Genomic DNA, 26,187 nt, shown 5'->3' on the forward strand with positions numbered 1-26,187 from the left:
TCTCCATCCTCGTGACACTCCCCCTTAAGCTCCTCGGCATTTTCCTCTCCAGCTCCCACAGCCTGTCCTCACCCAGGAGGTGCTCCAGGCCCTGACCATCTTTGTGGCCCACCGCTGGGCTCTCTCCAACAGTTCCCAGTCTCTCTTGAACTGGGGAGCCCAGAACTGGACACAGTATTCTACATGTGGCCTCACCAGGGCAGAGCAGAAAGGACTATCACTGCCCTCGACCTGCTGGCCGTGCTCTTTGTAGCACACCCCAAACCCCCCCAGAATACTTTGTGTACTTGGTTACCACTAGATTCAAATTAAAAGAGAGTCTTATTTGTGGACAAACCTTTCAATTAGCAACACAGGAACGAATGAATTCCATCCAACAAAAGTATTTATTAGATACAAAAAACATTTACATGAAACAAATGAAGACGGTGTGAAACAGCCCAGAACACTGAGGTTGTAGCAGCTGAATTCTGGCTTCATGAGTCTCTAGGAGCAGCAGGCACAGAGCACAGCACGGCTGCTTGGACACACGGGAGGCTGATGTGTGCTCACCAAGCTCAGCTCAACAGAAGGCTGAGTACAAACAGCTCAAAGCACAAGTGCTTCACTTTAAGTCACTATTGATATTCCACGTTTAAAAACAAAGGAAAAACGAATGCATATAAAACTAATTGTGGAAGGCAGGTGAAAAAAAATCTAAAACAAGATGTCTTTGATTTTCAGTGCCACAGCTTTATAGCAACTAGAGACTGTAGGCAGCCCGCTCTGCCAAAACAAAGGAAAATCTTTCTTCCACAGCTGTTTACAGAACGTCCTGCTTTTCCAGCATGACAAATCACTTTGTAGAGGAACAGGTTTGTTTTAATGCTGTGTGTATCCAACATAACAAAACGCTGGGCCCAGCAGCCCAAAAATCCTTCTGAATTTGCATAGGGCATTTAAGTAAAACAAAATATAGCAAAGTGTCGTGACTGCTTGATAATGAGTATTGACACTTCTGAGCAGCAAAAAGAAACCCACAACAACACATCAAACCAAGGTGCTGCTGCAAGGCAGCCTCTGCATCAAGAAGCGGGGAGCTGGGACTGCATCCTGAGGTCTGTGTCTGTGGAGACCAACTGTCCTGATGCTCCCTTGCTATGTGAATGTTTTCTCCTAGTGAAATTATGTTGACTCACATGCTGCCCACGGAATGATTCTGACTTCCCCCAGTAGCTGTATCCTCACCCCCCTTTCTATTGAAATTGACTTCCAGTCGTAACAAAAACTACTGGTTCTGCAACAGCACTCCTCAATGTGGTACAAAGTTACAGAGGCAGGGTAGAGAAAGAGAACAAGGTACAAGGACAGTATCAGCAGGACTCTGCACAAACCAATGCAATCAACGTGAGAGCCGGTAGAAAGAAAAGTTACAGTATATCAATGTAAGGCTTCCTAGGGCAGCATTGCACTAGTCTCCACATTAATGAAACAGGACAGCTTCAAAGGAGTTCCCAGGCCAGCCAAATCTCAGCAGAAAACCGAAGGGATGCAGTGAGCTCCAGCACATCACCTCTGCAAGGCAGCCACGCGAGAGCAGCCCAGACCCAACATCTGCTTTGCTTTTTCCTGCCACGTGCCCCAGAAGCTTCTCTTCTGAATCACCCAGACCCGGATTTCTTCACCAAGTCTCTTGATCCACACCTGCGCTTTACTTCTGCTCAAATATCCACCATATCCATCAGGGCAGAGAGGTGAAGCTCAGAAGCAACTTCATCCTCCTTGTTAGCTCTGAGGAGCCTTTGCAAATGCTTCAGTCTGTCTGACAGTGCAGGGCTTTGGTCATCCATTGACAGCTCAAGACTTGCTTCACTCCCATCCTGGTGGGAAGGAAAAGAGAGATGAGACAGAGAAAGCAGCATTATCTAATATTAACATGGGACTTCTCCATTCACTGACCTCTCACTTTTCAGAACAAAGGAGGTCACCTCCAGTCCCCCAAGGAGATATGGTTAAAATAGCATGTTCTATTTCTGGAGCCAGCATTCCCTGGGTCCATCCCAAAGCCAAAGGTTCCACCTGAGCCACATCAACAACTCCCTGTGTGCAGCGCTACAAGGGATACTATTATGACCGCCAGAGCAGACAACAGTTCATCACATGTGCCAACAGCATTTCAGATCTACAGAAAGTATTTTGCTTCTCAGGGAAGATTGTACACTATGGTACATCTTCCAGTTCTTCATTTCCCAAGTCTATCCAACACTGCATAGTAAGGCTGTAGCCACTGAACACCTGCGATTACAGCTGGTTTAGCACCCACACAATACTCTTTACAGCCAGTTTTCAGTACCACCCCTGTCTTACCACTTGAACAGAAGACATGGGACTCTTGATCAATGGACCAGCAAGAGCTGGAGTGGAGATCAGGGACTGGGGAAGGTAGAGAGGAAAGCCCATGAAGTCACCAAAGGGCTCAGTGTCCTCAGCTAGATATTGGTGCAGCTGTTCTTCAAACCTGAAAAGAAAGGTCAACAACACCAGTCAGACTGCAGCCTGGCTTTGCTCCTGTAACCAATGGGTAAGACACGAACTGGGAATTCAGAGGCCTCTGAAGGAAACAGCCAAAGACAGCAGTCATTTCCAGTACAGACAGCACCACTGCTATTACAAAAATACACTGTTGAAAGACGTGGCCCAGAAACAACCTAAACAAACTGATGGAGAAAAGAGAGGAAACCCTTGGGCCAACCTCAAGAACTTTAGTTCTCTGACCTGGAGACCTGCATTGCTACTAACATCAAACCAACATTCTCATGGTCAATTTAACAGACACCACGGACGGAGACTACTGAACACGGCATATAACTACACTGCTTTAGCATCAGTGGCTTGATTGACCAATTTCCAATAATTACTCAAAGCTCCACTTATTTCTACCATACTGGACTGTTCATGTAATGAAAGTAACAACTAGCAGGGAACTGCACTGAACTGATGTGCTTGATGAAGATGAAAGTGGAGACAGACCAAGAAATAAATCTACACTCCTAATACTGCTGGACTTCAGCTTTCCAATGCATACAGGTTCACAACTGCTAACAAACCTGGACTGGAGCAGCAAGGATAGGATGGTGCTCTTCTAACTCACCTCCTGTTTTCCATCTTCTCCAGTTGCAATTGAGTTAATAGGCGCTCTGGGAGGTCCTGGGCTGAGGCTGTAAGTTCATCTGCACTGGAAATGTTCCTTTCTTGCCCTGACAGTATGCTCACATCAGCACCGTACTGATCTGACATGGAGACCTTACAGGGCTTCTTGAAAGAAACAGGAGATTTTACCCTTGACCTGGAATGGGGGGGGGGGAAGAAAACACAAAAAATCAGTATAAGTTTGTTGATTCTTCCCTACTAGAATGGAAATTCCAGACAGAAGTTCCATGCTTCATCTGCAAGTTTAATTCCAAAGCCACGGCAGTGATTTCTTTGGCAGAACTTCAATTACACACTTTGAACAGCTGCTCCAAGCAACGCCATTTCTTTGAGAGAAGTAACCCTACAAATCACATCTACTTACAACCTAATTTCCACACAAATGCCCTTGTACATCACTTTGGGAAGATGTACAAAAGAACCCATTCTGGTTCTCAGCACCACAGCACTATGCAGCTTTGAGAGAGGCCCTAAGTAACCTCATTAGAGTTCATTAAGCAGCTCTGGCTACAGAAGGGGCAACCGAATGCTTTTCAAATAGGCAGTGCCAGCAACTTCCTCACCATTTGTGGCCCTGCTGGATCTCCTCCCGTGTGCGTAGCCTGGCTTGTTCCCATGAAAAAGGGAGAGTAAAGTTCTTTAGATGTTCCTTGAAGAAATACACACGAATCTGGCCATCTTCACTTACTGCTTCTGTGAACAAAGCCCAAACTAGTGTTTATTATCAGTACAGATTTTTCCCTTGAAAGAAAAGTTCAGTAGTAAAAAGATTATTTAAGGGAAAACAGCATATCTTTCAAGTTACTTCTCCCTGTACTCTGCATGCAGGAAGGGGTTGTTTTGAGTGATTTACTGTTCAACATAACACATTGCTGGGAATGACTAAAAAAAACGCTCCTATGTCTTCATTTATTAAATTCTTGTGCATCTATGCTCAATGTTCAGCAAGGTAAAGAGCCATTTCAAAACAGACTGCCTAGAATTAAGCCAAACAGGGCACAGAAGTAACCCTGTACACTTTGCATTTTAAGTGAGCAGAATTTGAGGTACTAACTTCATTAATCCATCAAAGCGCTCATTAACAGAAGCAGCCTTCCATCTCAGATGACCTGAGCTAATATGGCTTGCGGAGGCATTGATTCTTGGCCTGTGGCTAAATTTGAACACCCTCTCCCACTGGGAGAAGAGGACTCGAAGGACTTTATTATATGCTTACACACAGAAACAAACATTCTAATCACAAGCTCAAGTGATTATCAACATTAAATATATACTCTATACATACTTTATACAGCAGAACGGTGTGCAGAGCAAGCACAGTGTCATTCTGCAGAGTGAAGAACAATAAAGACCAGAGCTCCTTCCTTGCTACTCCAAGCAAAAAGGCACCACTGTCAAGTTAATAAACACAGTTATGAAGAAATTGTCATCCTTACTATAGCACATACAATACCTGGTGCAACAGGTAGTTTGGGGGGTTTCCAGTCTCGCAGCTTATGATCAATGCATGTTGCCAGGATATCATCCCAAGGGATCTCATCAACAGAAGGCCCATCACCAGAGTTCCCCAATGGCCCATTTTTCCACTTCTGGTATGTTTTGCTCAACAGATTCTCTACTTGAGAGTGAATCAGTGGTTGAGTACTGGAAGAATTGGCAATCTGAGATGCATACTGAAAAATCATTCGGCAAACAGGACGCCAAGGAGCTAGAGGAGGAAAAAAAAACAGTAACAACAATAAAAAAATCCCACCAAAGCAGACAAAACAGACAAGGAATGAAGTGCTGCTAAGAGGATGTTGCTACATGAAGTACGTACCACCTAATGGAGGCAGATCTAGGTAGGGGATCTGGAAGGACAGCACAGCCTTTTTCAGCCAAGCTAGGTGATCAGGCACATTCCAATGCAGGTGGGGCAACAACTTGTTACCCCCACGCTCTGAAAACTCAGTAACAGGCCAAGACAAGTCACAAAGATGCTCTGAGGATGCCACCTCTGAAAGAAATTGGAGCACACAGTTGTACAGCTCTATGATGACCCCAGGCTCCTGAGATGGCAGGCCAGCTAAACGTCTCTCCCTCCAGTCATGATAGAAGCGCTTGCCAAATTCACCATCGATGCCATCCTCGATGTACTCCTGAAGGGTCTGACTGCAGAGCTCAAGGGAGTTTGGGCACTGGGAAACCAACCAGCTCACAGCTGCAGAGATCTACGACACACAAAGCACAGGTGGTTGGAAACTCCACTCCTCTGGGACAATGAGGATTCAACCCTGCAATCTTACATTTGATAGAACATTATCTAAGACACTATGTAGCAAAATTCAAATAGAATTGTTTTTAATCAGTCTCCAGGCCACTATTTGCAAGCACAAGTCAATTAGAAGGACAAGGAGAGGCCATCTCAGAGAGTACTGTACAAATTTTCCTTCAATCCATCCACTGAAGATGTGACAACAGAGGGTGACCTCTTATCAGTGAAGAGTGACCTTTGCATTTTAGGACTGGGAGCATCAGGTGAAGAGGCTTATCCACCACCAGCACTCTTCTGTTACCCTACAACTGCAGCCCTGCTAGTCAGCATAGACAGGGCACACAAGAGTGCCAGTCTTGGTCAGTTAAGGGAATGCAATGGAATAAGTTTTAGGCTAGTTCTACCTAGAACTAGAATTAATTAGAACAGCAGTTAACACAAGCGCCTGATTCCAGCTAATTCAGCTACATGAAAAAAGCTGGTATAACTACAATAAATAAAATTTAACAGGAAAAAAAATGTTCCATTTCATAAAGCTGCTGCAATTCAAACTACAGAAAAATGTAACAATCACTCCTTATACAGCATTAGTAATGAAGAAAGGTTAATGATTAGCCAAGCAAGCGTTCTTACCCTTCTGGTGCCTTCTAAGTCATTGATAGAACCCGGTAGCTCAACAACAACATAGTCTGAAATAAGCTGGGCTGAAATCAAGTCCTGGAGCATTAAACCTGAATAAGTAAAAACAAAAAATAAAAAACAACTAATTTACACTGATAGACAACAGATGGTTATCCCCTGCTCTGACCTGATCTCACAATCTGCATATGTTCACTGCATGGCTTCCCTCCCCAGCCCTCCCCCAGGCTCTCAGGATCAAATACTGAGTGTAAAGGAAAGCTGAAAACTAAAGAGTTCACCAATTTCCATACTGACAAGGCTTTAAAGTTTCTGGATTTCCACCAAAGCACTGAAGCATCCAGTACTTCAGTCATGTCATTTACTAGGCTGTGTATCTGAGGCTGCACCAGCCACATCAGCTCTGGTTGTGGCACCCCTCAGTACTCACATTATTTACAAGCCTTTCAAAAACAACTACATACCTTCTTCAACTTCTTTCTCTGTGGCCTCCTCTTCCTGACTGGGGACTAGAACCAGAAGCGGAACTATTGGCTGGAAAGGTTTGACTTGAAGTAACTGTTTCAACTGCAGCAAAGCTGAAAGCCAATAAACATCTTCTTCTGCAACATCATCACTTCTAACTCGAGGGGGCAGGAGGAGAATGAGACCACTGGTTCCAAGCAAGTCTTTTTGTGTACTGGATGCGTCAAGCTCAGAGTCAGAGAGCACACCACTTACCACCTATACAAGTAACAAAGATAACAACAGTAATGCAGCTTACAAGCAATTTTCATACTGAAAACTGCAGCTCTTTATCACTAGTATTCAGCTTTGATGTTCATTACCAAGAGCCCTACAAAACCTCAGACAATGAATTACAGGAAAGAAACATGTCCCATAAATGCAGGTGAACACAGCAGTGCACTTCAGCACATCATCAGAAATTGACAGGATGGAGGTTCAACTGCTAATATACAGATAGGCACTTACTCAATAGATTGGAAACAGGAAAAAAAAATCCACACCTTTCTTTCTTTAGCCCTTTTCAACAAACCAATCCCTCCCAGTGTCATCTCTCTCCACCAGACAGGACACAGTGAAAATCTTCCTCATGACATCCACTGGAAAAGATCGTGTATCTGATGGCCTGTCAGCTATCACAAGTCTGCTCCCACTTACCTTAACACACACGCTGACTCTGATGTTTCTGCTCCCTTGAATGCCAGAAGAATTAAACACTGTCAGCGTTTGAATTCTATCTTCTGCACATGAAGCAGTTTTCTTCCAGCTTTTGTCCTTCATGAATTTGGCCTTCAACCACTCTATCAATGTCCTAGCAAACAACAAGAAGTGTTTTCATTTTATTTACTTTCTAAGTGGCACTGTAAGTCTTTTTAAGCACCGACTTAAGTAAGACGGAGTTTGTTTATCAGATGCCCTGAAATTCTCCATTACCTAATTAAGTGTTTTCTGTTTTCAATGTGAGGAAAAGCAATTCAATGAACAACAGCAGATACGACCACTGCAGTTCATTCTAACTTCATTTTTATTTTATTAGAAAGAAAAAAATATATATGGAAGTTTGATATGGTAGGAGAAAAGTAGCCATCAGGGACTGCATAATACTACCCTCCTTCCATTCCATCACCACGCTTGAAAAAGAGACCATGGAATCCACACTTCCGCTCACCTGTTGGGGTCATCCTCTGCATATTCATCATCATTTGGCAAAACCAACAGCACCTTCCAGAAAACCTGTTCTTGTTGAACTGGAATATGCTCAGCGACTAAGGAAGCGAGATCCAGGGGAGTCCATGCTAAATCACTTAAAGAGAGACAGAACTGGTAAAACAAACCCCCCAAGGCTGATTTTCTTGCTTAGAACAAGTTACAGTACTGCAGATGGTTAGGGTCTAATCCAGGAAGGTCTGAAATCAGACCTCATCCATTAGCAAATACCAGATGCCTTCAGGAACTACAGTTACCAAGTCTGTTATCTCAGCCTTACTTTGGGGATTGTGGTACCACACACATATTACTTCACTTTCACACTACTTAAATATCCTGCTCCAATAAACTCACAGGGCACTAGAGCGCATGACAAGTTATTAGAAAGCAATGCCTTGCTGCACATTAAAAACTTACATCAATTTGTTTGTGCTGCAAGCCAGGCTCATAATGGCTTGTACTCCACTCTCTGGCTTATACCCCTTAACATTGTCCAGATCCCCCTCCGCCCTCCAGCAGGAGGAGTAAATAAATAAGCAAACAATAACAAACACCCCAGATTCTCCAGGTTACAGTCACAGCAATGGGACCAGAGAGCCCAATACTTTCAAGAGTTTACTATCCAGTTCTCTTATCTGAAAAGATATTGCCAGAATCAAAGCTACAAGTGGACACTGAAGCATGGCTTGCCATCATGCAATGACACTTTCAAGTTCTACGGCATTCATTGTAGAAAGAAAACAAAGATCAAATGCCAGAATACCTTAGCAACTGCTGATAGAAGTGCTGAACTTTGATTTCATGCGCTGTCTTGTTTCTCAGCCAATTCAATCTGGAAACAAAAGACCCTTGGTAGTGATTTTTTGGGTATAAAACAGGAATTTTAGCTATAGTTCGAAAATATTACAACCTGAGAAATACTACAGATGCTTTAGAAAGTTGCAGTCAGTGGAAGATTGATTCCATTAGGTTCGAGTCTTCACTGCAAAACAATTAACTTCCACAATGGAAGAAGAGAATTTGCTTTCCAAAACTCAGATTGCCATCTGCTGTCACAAATATCTTTACCTCGTGCAAGAGACTCCCAGCTTTCCTCCATTCCCCATGTTTACAATCCTTTTGCATAAGTTCTCCACAGTTATAGGCCACTCAGCACTAGGGGACAGGGCTTTCAGTTTATTTTTTGGATCCATACAGCACGGAGCAGCTGGAAATGCCCTCATTTGACGTTTCAGCTTTGTTCGAGCTGCCACTGCCTCCCTCCACCTTCAGAAGAGAAGAAATAAGGTCTTGTTAATTAAATCCTCTGCAGTTCAACAGGGTTATCCTTGCTCTTCAGATTGGATGAGGCTATCAGTCTTCGTCTGCCCAGTTGAGATGGTGAGGTGGTGCAATTGTGCAGAGCTGTGAACTCACAGCTCGGGCACAGGATGAGACATGCCATGCATACATGCTCAGCATCCTAAACAGTCTGCTCCATTAAAATAAAATAAATCAATAAACAAACAAAAAGGAAAAAACACAACAAGGAAAGGAGACGGAAGCTTTCTGCTGAGCAAGACACACTTTCTTTCAGTGGCCAGACAGATCACAGAATGAAAGCAGGACTGCCCCTCTTCCATCTCACCCCTTGTTCAGTTATCCAAACTGTAACCCAAGCACTCCCCATGCAAAAGTTCAACTAGAGCTTTCCTTCTCCATTCTCAGCATGTTTATTCCTAGCACATGCAAAAGACATGGCTTTTTGGGTTTCTTTTCTTGTTTTTTAAACATGTGATCAATTAAAGTTTCTTCAACACTCAAGAGCTTGTTGGAAACACACTGTATGGGAGATTGGTAATCACAGCCTGAACCTCTGATTAATCAGCTGAGGCAAGTATGGGGTCAGCTGTGGGAGCACAGGTGAGAGTGATGTAGCTGTGCTCCCGGAAGGGGTGGAGCTTGACTCCATCCCCTCTGAGACCTCATTTAAGGGCTGACTCCCACTGGAGCAGTATCTCTTGGAGATCGCTCACCAGGGAGGACTGCCTCAGCTGCTTCAGTCAAGGCACCACCGTTGGTGAGTTTTCCCTTTACTCATTCACTTATATACCTTCTGTACATTTTGTTTCCATCTGTACATTTAAAACCAATACACACACCTACTAAAATAAAAAGAAAGAAAGAAAAAAAAAAAAGCCTCTTTCTCTCTTTCTTGGTCTTTTTCACAGGTATTTTTGGGACATATTAACAATATATCCCCACATCACCCATTTGTCTTGACTGCTACATGTATTTTTAGCGCCCCACAGACACCTTTGATCTCTTCCTTTCTCTTCCCTATGCCACTGAAGGTGATTTATTTAAGTCCTGAAGAGACAACAAACTTAATTTCAGGACACAAAGAACTCTGCAAGGGAAGCTGCTCCTCAGAAAAGAAAACAGCCTGTTGCTTTCTCTCAGCAGTAAAAACCACCACCTGAAATGCACCTCCACCTGACAGCACTGGGGCAGCACAGCACAGGAAGAAATGAGTTTCTGCCTTGGAGCACCACAGGCACTCCTGGGCATTTAGCATACATCCAGAAACAAGCACCCAATACAGAGAATCCAAGGACAAATTGTAACACGTTTCTAGAAATAATAAAAGAGCATCTTCATGCCAAGACCATTACTTGACCCTAAGGAGGTACGTTCCCCTCCCTGCATGTAATAGAGCAACATTAGAGGTTGGTAATAAGAACATAAGCCTACCTTTACAGTGGAGCCAACCAGATAGTAAAAGCCATCTCAAAAAGCCCGTAGCCTGATATAGTTGCTCTTTAAACCCTATTAGCCAGCCCTTGTCCACGCTCCTAAGAGAAGCAGTTCTACCACAGGATGGCAACTCACCTTTGCAAATATTTGCAGAAACACTGGAGCTCCTGAATGGTTTCTTTTGCAATCTGGAAAATCTCATCCTCCAGGAAGAGATCCATGACATGACCACAGACTTCTTCTGAACACCGGGCAATGCGGGCTTGCTGGTCTCTTTCTAAGGCACATCTGATTCAAAATAAAACATTTAGCAAAGCAAAGGCCACAGAAGGAACTAAAACAACTAGCCAAGACATAAACAGGCAAAATCATCAACGCAAATAGCAAAGAGGATGGATTTTCCACCTTTATACTCTGTGTAATTTTAAGTAAGACCTGCAATCAAATCTAAAGTCACTCAAATTTTACATTGATCACAGGCCTCCAAAGAAAAGTCTGCAAGAGGAAAATCCACAGCTGAGCTGTAAGGGAGACCTAATGAAAGTAAGCACATGGGATAGCCTTGTCCACGAGAAAGACTATCACCTCCTAGAGGACTGCTACTGAAAAGACAAACTGATATCATTCTGCATGGTCAAGCACTGACCCTCCCTTTAAATTAACTTAATGAAAGCGAAGCTTAGAGGAAGCCAAGCAGGGAGCCCAGCATTTCCTGACAAGCTATTACCCTTTATAAAGCACCTACAGCAAAGTATAGCATAGAGAATGGTATACTTACTTTAATTCATTGGCTGAAGCTTCTTGAACATTCTCATTTATTACTTCTTCCATTAGCTCCATACTCACCAACTGACTCAACTGCTTTATTAACTGTTCTCTTTCCTGCCTCTGCCTGGAAGGACAGAGTAGAGATTTACATAAGCAAACCTACCGCTTAGTTACTTATGTGCAGCCTAATAACTACAGTTAGTTCACTGGTTTTTCTCAAAAAAATAAAAATAGAGAATTAGCTTCCACAGAGCCAAGTCTCATTAATATAAGTAACATTTGGGCTATTTCTTACTCAGTAAGCTACAAACAAGTAGTTCTCTCAAAAGAAAAAGCTCAAGTGTACAGAAAGGCCAGGAAGCACCTCCCTCTAAGGAAGCTCCAGCTGATTAGAAGTTCCCAAACAATCCCATCTATGATTTTCACAGTGGCTCTATGAGGCTAACAAAATGCTTACCAGCAGATTCTACTATTCTGACAACCTGAGTGACCCCAGGGCAGCTCCAAATAACACAAACTGAGCAGCACTGACAGGTGACAGAGACACAGGGCCTGGGTATATGCATGAACACCCAGGTTGGCACGTGCTGTCCTTACAGTACATAAGAGCGGATGCAGCCCACCCTGCCATATGGTAAAAGCAACAGCTCACCTCTCTTCCTCCACTCTGCGCCTTTCCTCATTCACACGGTCCTGCTCTGCATTGAACGTGGTTACAGCCACTTGTCGGAGGACTTCCTCCATCACTTCAGCCACCAGTTCCTTCATGGTGACCTCTGAGGTGCTGTGTGGAGACAGAATTCTCTTTTTAAAGCAAGTTTTCAGTCAAAGCTTTAAAGAAAAGGCACCATACCCCATGCCCTCAGCTAGCAGCCAAGTACCACTTGTTCACTCCCCTCCCTGCAGCAGGGCATAGGGGAAGACAGAATGTAACCAAGAACACCAGTGGAATGGAAATGAAGACAGTTTCACCTATTAAGTGAAGCAAAAAAAAAAAAAACACATCCAAGGACACCCATCACCTCCCACAGGCAGACCAGTGCTCAGCCACTCTCCTCACGGCCACCTGGGAAGCCAAAAAAATACCTCTTTCTCAACCCATTTTATGGCTGAGCATAACATTAGGCAGTACTGAATACCTCGTTGGTCTGCTGGGGTCAGCTGTCCTGGCTCTGTCCTCTCCCAGCTGATTTTGCACCCCCCCCACTCCAGCCCACTTGCTGGCAGAACAGTACAAGAAGCTGAGAAACTGAAACGTCCTTGGTTCTGTGCAGCACTGCTCAGCAATAACTAAAACATTGCTGTGTTATCAGCATTGTTTTTTCCCACGGCCAGAATATAGCATCATATCAGACACTGAAGGAAAAGTCAACTCCAAATCAGCTAAAACCAAGACCCAGTACTTCTGAAACCTTGGCTGAAACCAGACTTCACTTTCCATTAAGATCAAGATTTCTCAGCACAGAAGACCTAAAATCCCTAAGCAGTATAACAGTCAGTTTATCCCTTGCTCAGTCTCTACCATGTTCATTTAGCTAATCATTTCAGATGGGCTTTAATTATTAGTAGTATTTTATTTCCAGTTAGGAACAGAAGCTTTCTCAGATTGGTCAAAGCAGTGGATTTGCTAGCCTTTGCCAAGAAATAGCTGCAGCAAATCATTTTTAAGCCCACTTCCACTTGGGCAACTCAGCTCTGGATTAACAAAGCAAATTCTGGTGAATCAAGGGCTAGGGGGAGCTAACCTTGCCCACCAGCACTGAGCAGCACAGACAGAATGGTGTGTGTACACGTAAATCATCAGGCATCTTCCCTTCCTACACCTTTATTTAGAGGGAGACACTCCAAATGCCTACTAGCTAGACTGCAGCTGCATACCCCATCCCACTTAAGGGCAAGTACATGAGTGCAGCTTTCTGGGGACAGTGATAGCCAGCACAGGAGCAACAGCTCCTCCCGTGCTACAGCTCAAGGCAGCATAACACATGCCTGAGGAAGGCAGCCCGAGAGGGATAACAAAAGACTGGAGTCATTGCTCTGTAGGATTTGTCACTGTACATCAATCCATCTGGGCTCCTGCAGACTAGGCAAGTGGGTAGGAAATTCCAGTTGCTTAAATTTAGACTTACTCTCTAAGGAATGGTTCTCCTATTTATTATCAGGAAACATCACTTACATCTCATGGTTTAATGCTGGTACTTAACGACAAGGTTGTGGGCAACTTTGCCCAAATCTGGCTGATCTCACCTAGTGTGGGTAACCAATTCACTGAGAACAGGAGATTGAACCACAGACATCTAGATGCTCCTTCCCACCAGGGCACCCTGGAGCCTATCAACTGCACTGGGAGGAAGCATTACTTGAATTAGAGAAGTATCCAGATCTGGATTTAACTCCTCTTGCTTTCCTTCCACAACACATGTGCTGCAGCAGCAATGTTAGTCATACAAACGAAGGTTTGCAGAGATATTTACAGTTAGCCTTTCATTAGGCTACACTAGTGTGAAGCCAAGTATGAAGAAATATCTGCTTTTCCCTCGACGGTATTAGTGAGACTTCCTTCACTACAGACCTTCCTTACTTAACTTTATAATCTTCACACACACTGCTGCTAAGGGAAACTGGAACTTTGATGGTAAACTTCAGAAATACCAGCAATGAACACTCTTTACCAGATTGCTGCAGTCACGTAATCCGCTCCTGCTCTGCCAACTTCTCTGCACTCTCCTTTGACAACGTCGTGCACAAGCCCATCCACGACCTCAGCAATATCCTACAACACAGCAGAAGAAGAATTCATGAGCAGGCACATGAATCAGGAGTGAGGTGTGCCAGCCTTGATAATGAGACTGTAATTGGCAACCATATCACTTTATCTCTACGTACACACCAAGCTAAGGTCATGAAGTACAACAACCTGGGAGTTATACTTTGAATTCTAGCCATGCAGTAACAGCCCAGAAACAAAAGCAACCAGTGTCTCCTCTAAATTATTAAAGGTTATAAGGACAACAATCTGCAAGCTCTCAGTTGCTACTTATTGTATTTTACACAATCTTCCCAAATACTCCATCATATTTGATGGACTGCTTGCACGCAAGAGCTCTCCAACCCCCAGCTGAAGAAACTGAGCAAAGGAGGCAGGCGACCAGCAAGGCTGAGCAAGGACATGCAGCTTCAACTGAGGGAAAAGAGAGAAATGTACAGGAAGCAGAAGCAGGTTTGTATAGACTGTGAAGAGCATAGGGAAGTTATATGCACGTGTAGAAACAAGATTAGGAAAGTCAAGGCACAGATAGAGATGAACTTGGCCAGGGATGTCAAAAATAACAAGAAGGGGTTCTTCAGGTACATAAACAGGAGAAAACAGACCAAGGTGTGCTCCCCTCTGATAAATGAGGACAGAGAACTGGCTTCCTCAGACATGGAAAAAGCTGAGGTGCCCAATAAGCGCTTTGCCTCAGTCTTCACTGGTAGTCTGGCTCTTCCACATGTCTGCCAGGAATGTGAAGCCCTTGGTGGGGGTGAGAGGAGTGGATTCTATCCCACTGTAACAGTGGAACAAGTCCAAAACTGCCTCATGAAACTGAACTCATATAAGTCCATGGGCTGGATGATATCCATCCTAGGGTTCTGAAAGAGATGGCTGATGTGGTTGCCAAGCCACTCTCCATCATATTTGAAAAATCGTGGCTGTCCAGTGAAGTCCTCAGTGACTGGAAAAAGGGAAACATTGTTCACATTTTTAAGAAAGGGAGAATGGAAGACCCAGGGAACTACAGGCTGGTGAGCCTTACCTCTGCATCTGGGAAGATCACGGAGCAGATCCTCCTAGAAGCTTTGTTAAGGCATTTAAAAGACAAAGAGGTGATCCAAGGCAGCCAGCATGGCTTCACCAAGGGCAGATCATGCCTGACCAATCAGGTGGCCTTCTATGATGGACCGACAGCTTCAGTGGATGGGGGAAGGGCAACGGATGTCATCTACCTGGACTTCTGAAAGGCCTTGACATGGTCCCTCACCACATCCTGCTCTCTAAATTGGAGAGGTGTGGATTTGAAGGATGGACTGTTTGATGGATTAGGAACTGGTTGGGTGGAAGCAGCCAAAGGGTTCTGATCAATAGTTCTGTGTCAGGGTGAAGGCCAGTCATAAGCAGCGTCCCTCAACGAATCAGTCTTGGGACTGGTGCTCTTCAGCATCTTCATTGGTGACAGACAATGGCATCGAGTGCACCCTCAGCAAGTTTGCAGATGACACAAAGCTGAGCAATGCAGTCGATACATTGGAAAGAACAGAAGACATCCAGAGGGTCCTGCACAGGCTGGGGAAGTGAGCCTATGTGAACCCAATGAGGTTCAAGAAACCAAGTGCAAGGTGTTAGTGCAAGGCACTTAGGCCAGGGTAATCCCAGGTGTTTATACAGACTGAGGGAAGATCTCCTTGAGAGCCCTGTGAAGGACCTGGGGGTCCTGAAGGACAAGAAGCTGGGCATGAGCCAGCAGTGTGCGCTGCAGCCCAGAAGGCCAACTGTGTGCTGGGCTGCATTAAAAAAGGGGTGGCCAGCAGCGAGAGGGAGGTGACTGTCTCCCTCTACTCGGCTCTTGTGAGGCCCCATCTGCAGTATTGTGTCCAGGCTCGGAGCCCCCAGTACAGGAAGGACGTGGAGCTCTTGGAGCAGGTCCAGAGGCCACTAAGATGATCAGAGGGCTGGACCAGATCGCCTATGAAGAATCGTTGAGGGTACTGGGCTTGTTTAGCTTGGAAAAGAGAAGACTCCCAGGAGACCCCATTGTGGCCTTACAATATTTGAAAGGAGCATATAAATGAGGGGAAGCAGTTGTTTATGAGGGTGGATAGCGATAGGACAAGGGAGAATGGTTTTAAACTGAGACAGGGAAATTTAGGTTCGATATTAGGAGGAAGTTTTTCACGGAGGGGGGTGAAGCACTGGAACAGGTTGCCCAAGGAGGCTGTGGATGCCCCATCACTGGAGACATTCAAGGCCAGGCTGGATGTGTCTCTGGGCAGCCTGGTCTGGTGGCTGGCAACCTCACCTGTGGTAGGCAGATTGAAACTAGATAACCATGATGGTTCTTTTCAACCCAGGTCATTCTGTGATTCTATGAATTCTGGATTTCCTTACCATGTCTGTGTACACAGGCTGAGGCTTTGAAGGAAGAGGATCAGGCTGTGCAGCAGGTTGGGAAATTGTCTGTGCAGGAGGCAGCGCTGCCATAAGAGGACGAGGCAACAGTGAGGGTAGAAGATGAGCTGGTGGCTGGACTCTTACTGCTGGGACATCTAAATCCACACCTTTGCTTTCCATTCTTCCTTCTTTGGCAGGTGAGTCAGCAGAAAAAGAAAAAATAAAGGAAATACATTCAGTCAGAAACAGCAGCTGAACTGTTCTTGTTGCCTGTTATCTTGCAAAGCAAGCTGATCTGATAAGTCCCATTAGGTCACAAAAGAAAGTCTCCCACAGTGGAGACTTGCTACCTTGAATATATAGGTAGCCAATTGATTTCTATAATATGAACGTTTTATAAAATGCTCAAATATCGTTGCACATTACTTCCAATGTCAAGTATATTCATCTCCAACGTAACAGTTTCAGGAAAAGCATGCCACCTAGCGTCTACACATACACCTATTTCATAAAGTGGAAGCATCTGTATTTCCAAGACAAATGAAGTATAAATTCAGCCAGCCTGAAATAGAAAATGATTATAGGCAAAGTGGGAACAAACTGTATACAAAAGGCGTAAAGAAAAGTTGGCCATGTGAAATAGACAATTTATAGTAATTTCACCTACACTGGTAAAATTAAGCTCTTTTCTATTTATTAATCATGATGTTTCTCAGCTTTCACACTCATCCGAGCGCTTTTAAATCAAAATATACGTTCATCATCACACCCAAATTTCTATGCAGTTTCAACTCATATGAGCAATGAACACTTTCTGCTTTGTGAAACAAAACTGCTCCTGAGAAGTACCAAAAACGCACCATTACCTGCTGTTTCCATGCTTGATTTTTGGTTACTACCAGCTTGATCTCCAGCTGCAATCCCACCAATATATTTGCTCTGTCCATTGAAGCTAGACACAGGCACATGGTGAGGCACCGGTGGTAGCGGCCCGCCATTTACAACTTCCCCAACGGAGACTGTCAGCTTCTGACTGACAAACAGCGATTTACGAGGTTTGGGTAATCCATCAGGCTCCAAGAAAGCAGAACGATTCAGCTCCACATAAGTACTGGGGGGAAAAAAAAAGCAGAGTCAGGAGTGTACATACTCAAACTCCCAGTAACCTACATATTTTCAGCTGGACAGCTTAGTGGGACAAAATGAGACAGATACAAGGCATCCAGGATTGCTCACCAGAGCCTGGACATATATCGCTGGCTCTAACCAAAGCTGGGAAAGCAAGAGCACTGCCCCCACAGCTATTCACTCAGGGCAGAGGACATGGACCATGGACATTTCCAGGCACCAGCATGGACAATTCTCCCATTAATCTTTATTAACTGTATTTACATCAGATACCTTCCACACAACAGATACCAGAGAATCATCATAGAATTATAGAATTGTTCAGGTTGGAAAAGACCCCAAAGATCACTGAGTCCAACCACAACCTAACCCTACTATCCTAACTAACAACCCTCTGCTAAAACATGTCTCTGAGCATCACATCAAATGGTTTTTAAACACATCCAGGGACAATGACTCAACCACTTCAGTAAAGCAGTTTTTCCTGGTATTCAATCTAAACTTACTCTGGCACAACTCAAGGCCATTTCCCCTCGTCCTGTCACTTATCACCAGTGAGAAGAGACCAGCCCCACTCTGCTGTAATCACCTTTCAGGTATTTAAAGAGAGCAATAAGGTCTCCCCTCAGCCTCCTTTTACCCAGACTAAACAGCCCCAGATCCTTCAGTCTCTCCTCATAGGCCGTATTCTCCAAGCCTTTCACAAACCTTGTTGGCCTTCTTTGGTCCTGCTCCAGCACTTCAATGTCCTTTCTGTACTGAGGTGCCCAAAACTGAACACAGCATGCAAGTTGAGGCCTCACCAATGCCAAGTACAGGGGCAGGATGACTTCCCTAGTCCTGCTCACCACACCATTCCTGATAGAAGCCAGGATGCCATTGGCCCTCTTGGCCACCTGGGCACACTGCTGGCTCATATTCAGCTGACTGTCCACCAGCACACCAAGGTCCCTTTCCATCAGGCAGCTTTCCGGCCACTCTTCCCCAAGCCTGTAGGGTCGTCTGGGGTTGTTGTGACCAAAATGCAGGACTCGGCACTTGGCCCTGTTGAAACTCATACAGTTAACCTTGGCCCATCAATCCAGTCTATCCGGGTCCCCATGCAGTGCCCTTCTCCCTTGCGGCAGATCAACACTCCCTCCCAGCTTGGTGCCGTCTGCAAACTTATTGAGGATACACTCAATCCCCTTGTCAAGATCATTAATGAAGATGTTAAATAGAATTGGCCTCAGTACTGAGCCCTGGGGGACACCACTCACGTCTCACTGCCAACCAGATTTAACTCCATTGACCACAATCCTTTGGGCCCAGCCATCCAGCCAGTGTTTCAGCCAGCAGAGCATACACCCATCCAAACAGTGGGCAACCAGCTTCTCCATCAGGATGTGGTGGGTGATATTGTCAAAAGCCTTACTGAAGTCCAGGCAGACCACATCAACAGCCTTACCCTCATCCACCAAGCAGGTCATCTTGTCATAGAACGGAATCAGGTTTGTCAGACAGGATCTACCATTCATAACCCCATGCTGACTGTGCCTGATCCCCTGGTTGACCTTTAATTGGTCCATGATGGCTCTCGAGATTATCCGCTCCTAACCTTCCCCAGCACTGAGGTAAGACTGACAGGTCAGAACTAGCTATACAAGCTGTTTTTAAAGCTGCAGTCTTCTTCCAACCCTGGCATCCTTCAGTTTTACTCACTTACTATTCCCAAGCCAAATATTAATTGGAAATAGAGCACTAACTGCCATGCTTATACTCTCTTCCTTTCTAAAACTCAGCCTACTCAGTTTCACCCTGCCCTGCCTGAATCACCACAACACCAACTTTATCAGGGTATTTGTATCCTCACCTCCTGCAAAGCTGCAACTTCATAAAATACAACTGCAAGGTTAAAAGCCTAAAAATAAAGTTTTCTTTGAGTTACACAGATCTCATTTTAGGGAGGAAGTCCCTTGAGCCCAATGGAGACCAAGCTTAATACACAGCCCCTTTTTGCAGGAAATGTCTTTCCTACTTTTACAACTTAGAAGCTGGAAGCAAGTAATTACAGGGATACAAAACCCATTTCTTCAGGGAGAGAGATGAAATCAAGGAACTTTTCATAGTTACAGCAGAACAAACAGCACAGTTTATGCCCATCGTTTCCTTTACACTTACCCATCAGATACACTCAGGCCATAGTAACTTATGAAATCAGTTGCCTCCTCACAGTCTTTGAACAGTACCATACGGACCAGGTGATCCAAGGGAAACACTGTACATCTTTGGGTGCTCACAGTGTAGGCAATATTGAGAGACTTGAGAGCATCCTTACGAATCTGAGGGTAAAATAAAAACAGGAGTTATATATTTCAACTGGCTAGCACCCTCCAAACATGAAAATAGTCTTTAAAACAAAGCAGCACTTCATTAGCATGGAATCACAGAATGGCTTGGGTTGGAAGGAACCTCAAGGATCACCAAGTTCCATGAGCCTGGCCACAAGCTCTAGATCAGGTATTAGACCAGGCTACCCAGGGCCCCATCTAACCTGGCCTTGAACACCTTCAAGGACAAAGCATTCGCAGCCTCTCTGGACAGCCTTTTCCAGCACCCCACCACTGTCTTTGTGAAGAGCTTCCCCCTGATATCCAATCTAAACCTTCGCTCCTTAAGCTTAAACTCTATGTTATCAAATATCCACATAAACAACTATTTAGATTTAAGCGCTTAAGTGCACAGCTTTAAGTGCTGTGCATTTGCTTTCCAGTTTCCACGCCTCTTCTATGCTGCTCATTTTGAGCATATCCCCCCACAAGTCTTGTGCAAGAGAAAAAGCTTGCAAGGGCTTCTGAAGGCCCAAGCAGCATTCGCCTTTTATAACTGGATAGAAAACCAGTTTGATTTTTTCATAAGACTTACAAAACGGCATGAAAAAGACTTTTTAATGTCAAAAAACTTACTGTGCTTTTGTTACCTAAAATAATTTCTTTGCAAAAGTCCCAGGCAATTTTACAAGTTAACTACATATACACACACTTTCTTTTGCTTACCTGGTTGAAATAACAGTGTAAAAGACAGGCATTCAGATAGGAAGCTGCCTGCACTAATTTGAAAAACCTCACAAAGTTGTTGCTGTTCAGTGCAGCAAAAGCTTGAACTGCAAATCTAACTTCAGGGGAGTTTCTAACCTCTGGACGAAACTGCTGCACTTCTCTGTGGAGACAAAAACAGAGACAGACCTTTGGCACTAATATTAACAATCCCAGCTGGACAGTACGGAAGTTGTACATCTCACTTAAAGCTCCTAATTCTAATTCCAAGTTACCAACAGGTACGAGCTAAATTTGCTGCTGTATTCAGTCATATTTTCTAATTATGCTCATATAACTATCGGGCTATTTTTTTTTAGGTACAACACTCCAACACCTAGGAGAGTAAATTGAAAAGCAGAGTATTACATTGTCTACAAAATGTATTGTCCTTGATCCTACTGGAGATGAAGCTGTTAATACTGCTTTAGTTATCTTTTTCTTTCCTTAAAAAAAAAAAGAGAGATACTTCTAGTGACCTATCAAGAATTAAAACAACATTACAACTACAGATCTACAGATCTGTACTACAGATCTGCTTTGGCAAAGCAGATTGAAAGTGAGTTCAACATTTCCTTTGCAACTTATCCAGACTTAATCCTAATTTCTTCTCAAAAGCAAGAGAGAAAGCTAGTAATATTTATCATCCCACCTGAGAATATCGCCCTTGTTGAGATTCAGCAAAACATTGTAACCTCTGAACTCTGCTTCACTCTCGCAGTAAATTCCTTTGTTAGCCAGGTCCTGATACATCTCCTTCAAGCTCTGTAGGCATTTTGTCATGTTCTCATTGTTGATTTTGGCATCAAAGGAGGACATGGGCTCTTCACACAGGTGGTGAGCACAATGGATGTGAAAGCGAGTGCACTTCTCAATCAGAGACACCATCAGTGGGTTGCAGAGATGCTGCTGGGTTATATCCTAACCAGAACAATTAACAAACCATTAAATTCATTTTAAACTAAAGCTGAAAAATAGACATCTAAAACTACCTTCAGAAAACTCATTTTGACTGTGTTTTGACTCAGTTTTCTATTCAAATGCTTAAATTACTACTGCTTTTTCTTCACTTTTTACAACATTATGTGATTATTTTCTACCATCAAACATTTCCATCTATTACTGCTTACCTTTCTTATTCCCCGAGTTCTGTTCCAGACAAAGTCATACCATTCTCGGTAGTTTCCTTCCCCTTGGTCCATAATGTTCGTCACTAAATAGTCCATGGTCATACTCAGCACTTCTGAGGGTCTCAATTCATGTGGCAAAGGTTCCTCCTGGTCTGCTGAAGACCTGCTATATTCCTTGATTGCTGCTGCATGATTTACCTGCAAAAAACAGAGAAAACAACTGAAAACCAAGGGGCCTTCTTTAATCCCTCAGAAGGATTTCACCACTTTAGCAAGGAGCAGATTACTAAGAGTTTACCCTAACAGCCCATGTCGGTTCTGCTATGACAGCAAATAAGTTTTATTTTACGACAGCAGCTGACTTGGCAGTCTTTGACTCATCACCTCCAGGACCCACACATCACTACCACAACTACAAATCTAAAAGCCTGTCTGAACTGAACAGAAAAGGTTACTGTAACAGTTAAACAGCAACTGTCTAGCGTTGTTTTACAATCGCAATAGAAAGACAGGTTAAGGAAACAGAATTCTCCTCTAGAATTAACCCTGTAATCAATTAAACAAGGACAGCTTTATATAAGGAACAAATGAACGGATGAGCTGGGAACAGTAAACTCCAGCTTACAAAGGACTCATACCTTGTCAGACCCCAGCAGCAACTCAAAGACACTAAGCTGGTTTCTTGTCTCCCTCATATACCGCTCCTTTTCAGGACACATGTCTGGACAAGTGCCAACAATAGTTTTTGCTTTTCCAAGATCAGTCCTTTTTATTCGAGCTAAAAGAAATAAACAGTGTCAAAATACACTCAAAAATACTCAGGAATTCATTCAAAGATAAACACTTTGCTATCCATTATACATAAGAAATACACGCATGCAATAAGATGCACAGACTTTGTTGTTCTACAAGAGATGAGTGTATTCAACAACCTACTCCCATAGGAAGGCATGAAGGGTAAGAACACAAGAATAAGAACGGTACCTTGTCGCATGATTTTGTCTCTTTGGTCCAAAAGACGGTATCTTTCTTCAGACGTCTCTGCCACTAATCCTACCAGGTTACTCAGAGATGACAACGAAGCTCCCATGACTTCTGAGTTCTGTCCTTCAGAACTAGAATCAAACAGATCGACTTCAAACTGCAGAGCCTTCCGCAGACCAGGCTTCTTTGCAGGAGAGCTAAAAATAAGCATATTACTTATATTACAATTGTATAACAACGTACACCAAATAATCATTGACAAACTAGGCAAACCATTAAAGTGCTACAGAAAAAGCCTGCAGCTTCAGCACCTGGCACAAAGCAGAAGGTCTCTCATACAAAACCTGTTCTCTAACGACAAAAAGACAACAACCAAACTCATTCCACAGAGCCGTTTTTGTCCATGAATGAAACCATTCACTTCAGAAGCGGGTTTAACCGATACCACCCAACACAGACAATCACCGCTTGGCCTTACTAAGGCTCTGCACTGTTTTTCACCATTCTCTTACGCCTCACTGTTATAGCTGGATCTCATGTTGTAACTGCAATTCAACTAAAAAGCCACATGTTTAAAATGAATGTGTGCCACGAGACAGATGAAGTGCGCTCTCTTGCTAAGAGCATCACTATTCAGCACACAACAATCACTCTTCCCCATCCACCCTGATAGACTCTTAAGAGAACACACACACATACCTTCTACCAGGCATCACAGTGCTGGCAGAAGATCTTATTAAAGGTTTTCGAAGAGGGGAATGCTGGTAGTTTTGCTCTTCACTGCTCTGCCTTCCCTCGTCTTCACTCGCTTTCTTCTCCTTGGATGAAAATTCTCTTTTTGCTGGACCTAAAGTGACGTACAAACATCAATGCAGGTACTTGGCAAATAAGTTTTACAACAGCTTTTTGTCCCAACTACCCAGCGGTGCCGTGAGTAACTGGCTTTATTTTCTGATATTATTACCCTAGTTACAATCTCGTGAATCTATACAACACTAACAAGACAGCCTGCACTGGAAGTTGCACCAAAGAAGCACACTAATTGCTAGTTCTACAAAGAAAAAGCATTCTGGATAACAACACTGCTTAACAGTAAATGCAATTATTCAGCAAATTGCCAGTAAATGAAGTCTGGTCATCAAATTCTAGTTCTTTTGATTCTGAGTTCTAATTCACAAGTCATAGCTCAATTCCTGCTGTCCTGGTTCAGGCTGGCTCGGCCACAAACCGATGGAAACCCACACAAACCACGATACCTGGCACTTAATCTGTTTTACTAACATAAACTACAACTGTCACAGTATTTTCAGTGCTCCTGAGTTACACTGACAGTTTATGTCACGCATCCCAAGCTCAGGCTGGGCTTGACGTGTCTCTTCAAGAGTTAAGTCAAAAAGGAAAAGGTTAAATTGTCAGCCAGTTGGATTTCTCACGCTCCCTCACATTAGTTACTATAAAACACTGCCATTCAGGGTTTCTGAAGACCTTAATGCCAAAATAACATGACAAAAGCATCCTTATAGCTGCTGCTTTGAGATATCTCTTCTCAGGAAAAGAACTCTACAGCCGCTCACTTGCTGTGAAGCTAAGTTTCTGGGTTGGTCTAAGCTGTGGCAAGCCATTCACTCATTCTGACACAAATCCTCAGGCCAGGAACTCAGAGCTGGAAACTCCGATTCACACAGGAGACTTACTTGTTTTCTTCTTCTGCCAAAAAGCCACTACGTCTTTGTGCAGCTCTTTGGCCTTTTTTTTTGCAAGGGCTGCAGAGGCCTGAAAAAACAAAGCAGAACACAAGAGCCTGTTATCATAACAGAGGACAGCTTCTGCTGGAGAGACATACCAATTCTCATAGACCTCCAGGCACAGCCTTTTAACCTAGAATCATACCATAACTCATGATTATCTGAATTGGAAGGGACCTTTAAAGGTCATCTAGTCCACCTGCCTTGCAGTGAACAGGGAGACACACAGCTCCATCAAGTGCTCAGAGCCCAGTCGAGCCTGATCTTGATTGTCTCCAGGGATGCAGCATGGACCGCCTCCCTGGGCAACCTGTGTCAGTGCTTCACAACCTCCTGCCTGAGGCATCCATGCAGGCAGGGCTAGGCACATTACTACAAAAACACTACTTTCCTGTAACTGTGTACAGCACACAAGACTATAAGGCCTCATCAACACAGTGGCATACCCAGCAAGCGGATCTCCCTGCCCTTGATGCTACTGGGGACATGCACAGAGGCAGCTGCATTGCTTTGGGTTTGGGCGATGTGTGACCACAACCAGGAAAGCAGCAGCTCCTGTTCACACTAATGACAGAATCATTAAGGCTATAAAAAAACACTAAACTCATCCAGTCCAACAGCCATCCCACCCCACCGACCACATCCCTCAGTGCCACAATTACCTCTTCTTGAACCCCTCTAGTGACAGCGATTCCATCTGTTACTCCCTAACATCCCACCTGGCCCTGTACCAGGCCGGGGCACTCGGGTTATGGCACCGGCAGCCTCCCATACTTACGTGGTCAAAGAAGTGGACGACGGCCGTCTTCTTATTCCTGCGGGTCATGACCCGGCGGACCTTCACGAACTGCCCGAAGTGCTTCTCCAGCACCGTCCTGTCGTTGAGGTAGTCGGGGACGTTTTTGCACTGGATGGCCGTTAGCTCCGCCGGCGACGCTCCGCCCAAGCTGTCGGTGCCGTCGTTGCCCCGAGCCCTGCGCGCCGTGGTGACGGCAGCGCCGTCCGCGGGCCCGAGCCTCGCCGGGTGCGGCCCCTCCCGGCCCTCTGCCGCCGGCTCCTCGCTCGGGCCCCGCTCGGGCTCCCCGCGCTCGCGGCCTTGGCTGCGCAGCACCTCCTGCAGCGTGCGGCCGAACAGGGCCCCTCCGCGGGGGCGGCTCAGCAGCACCGCGCGTTTCTCCGGCGGCGCCGCCGCCCGCCCGCCCGCCGCCGCCGCCATCCGCCGCGGCGATCGCTCCCGCTCCTCCTTTCGCTTCAGCCCCTTGGGCGCCGCCTCGCCCGCCTCCTCTCCCGCGTTCGAATGCGGCCGCGCGGTCCCCTCCTCGGGGCGGCCGAGCGGCGGGGCGGGCCGCGAGAAGGAGAAGCCTGAGCCGGGCGCGGGCGGCTCGGGGCCCTCGGGCGCGAAGCCGAAGGGCGGCGAGAAGGTGAAGGCGGCGGGGCCGTCGGGCGCCTTGAAGCGGAACTCGGGCGGCGCGAAGACCCCGCCCGGCGCGTCGCCCGCCGCCGGGAGGCCGCCCAGGTTGGTGGGCGGCTTGAAGCTGAAGCCCGCGTTGCCCGCCGCCTGGCCCAGCCCGTAGGGCGGCGCGGGGACAAAAGGCGGCGCGGCGGTCTGCCCGAAGCGCGACGGCGGCGGGAAGGCGGGAGGGCCGCGGAACGGGCCCCCGGCGTTCATGGCCGCCGCCGG

The 26,187-nt window shown here is 45.2% G+C and overlaps 1 protein-coding gene across 1 annotated transcript; it reads right to left on the reverse strand.

Moving 5' to 3' along the window:
* Nucleotides 1-369: 369 nt before the first annotated feature.
* On the reverse strand, nucleotides 370-26,175 carry MCM3AP (minichromosome maintenance complex component 3 associated protein). Its single transcript, XM_072341355.1, has 27 exons — nucleotides 25,285-26,175; nucleotides 24,456-24,534; nucleotides 23,461-23,608; nucleotides 22,762-22,958; nucleotides 22,416-22,555; nucleotides 21,778-21,975; nucleotides 21,300-21,568; nucleotides 20,609-20,771; nucleotides 19,734-19,894; nucleotides 17,312-17,556; nucleotides 16,443-16,633; nucleotides 13,969-14,069; nucleotides 11,949-12,080; nucleotides 11,307-11,420; nucleotides 10,664-10,816; nucleotides 8,861-9,058; nucleotides 8,556-8,624; nucleotides 7,755-7,889; nucleotides 7,244-7,397; nucleotides 6,547-6,805; nucleotides 6,077-6,174; nucleotides 5,009-5,399; nucleotides 4,643-4,897; nucleotides 3,753-3,882; nucleotides 3,131-3,325; nucleotides 2,347-2,497; nucleotides 370-1,859 (listed from the first exon to the last, which is right to left on the reverse strand). Exons 1-27 carry the CDS (start codon nucleotides 26,173-26,175, stop codon nucleotides 1,701-1,703), a joined length of 5,376 nt encoding a protein of 1,791 aa, XP_072197456.1. The 3' UTR covers nucleotides 370-1,700.
* Between the last annotated feature and the right edge of the window lie 12 nt (nucleotides 26,176-26,187).

Source organism: Excalfactoria chinensis, chromosome 7, assembly GCF_039878825.1.
Source record: "Excalfactoria chinensis isolate bCotChi1 chromosome 7, bCotChi1.hap2, whole genome shotgun sequence".
Taxonomy (NCBI): Eukaryota; Metazoa; Chordata; class Aves; order Galliformes; family Phasianidae; genus Excalfactoria; species Excalfactoria chinensis.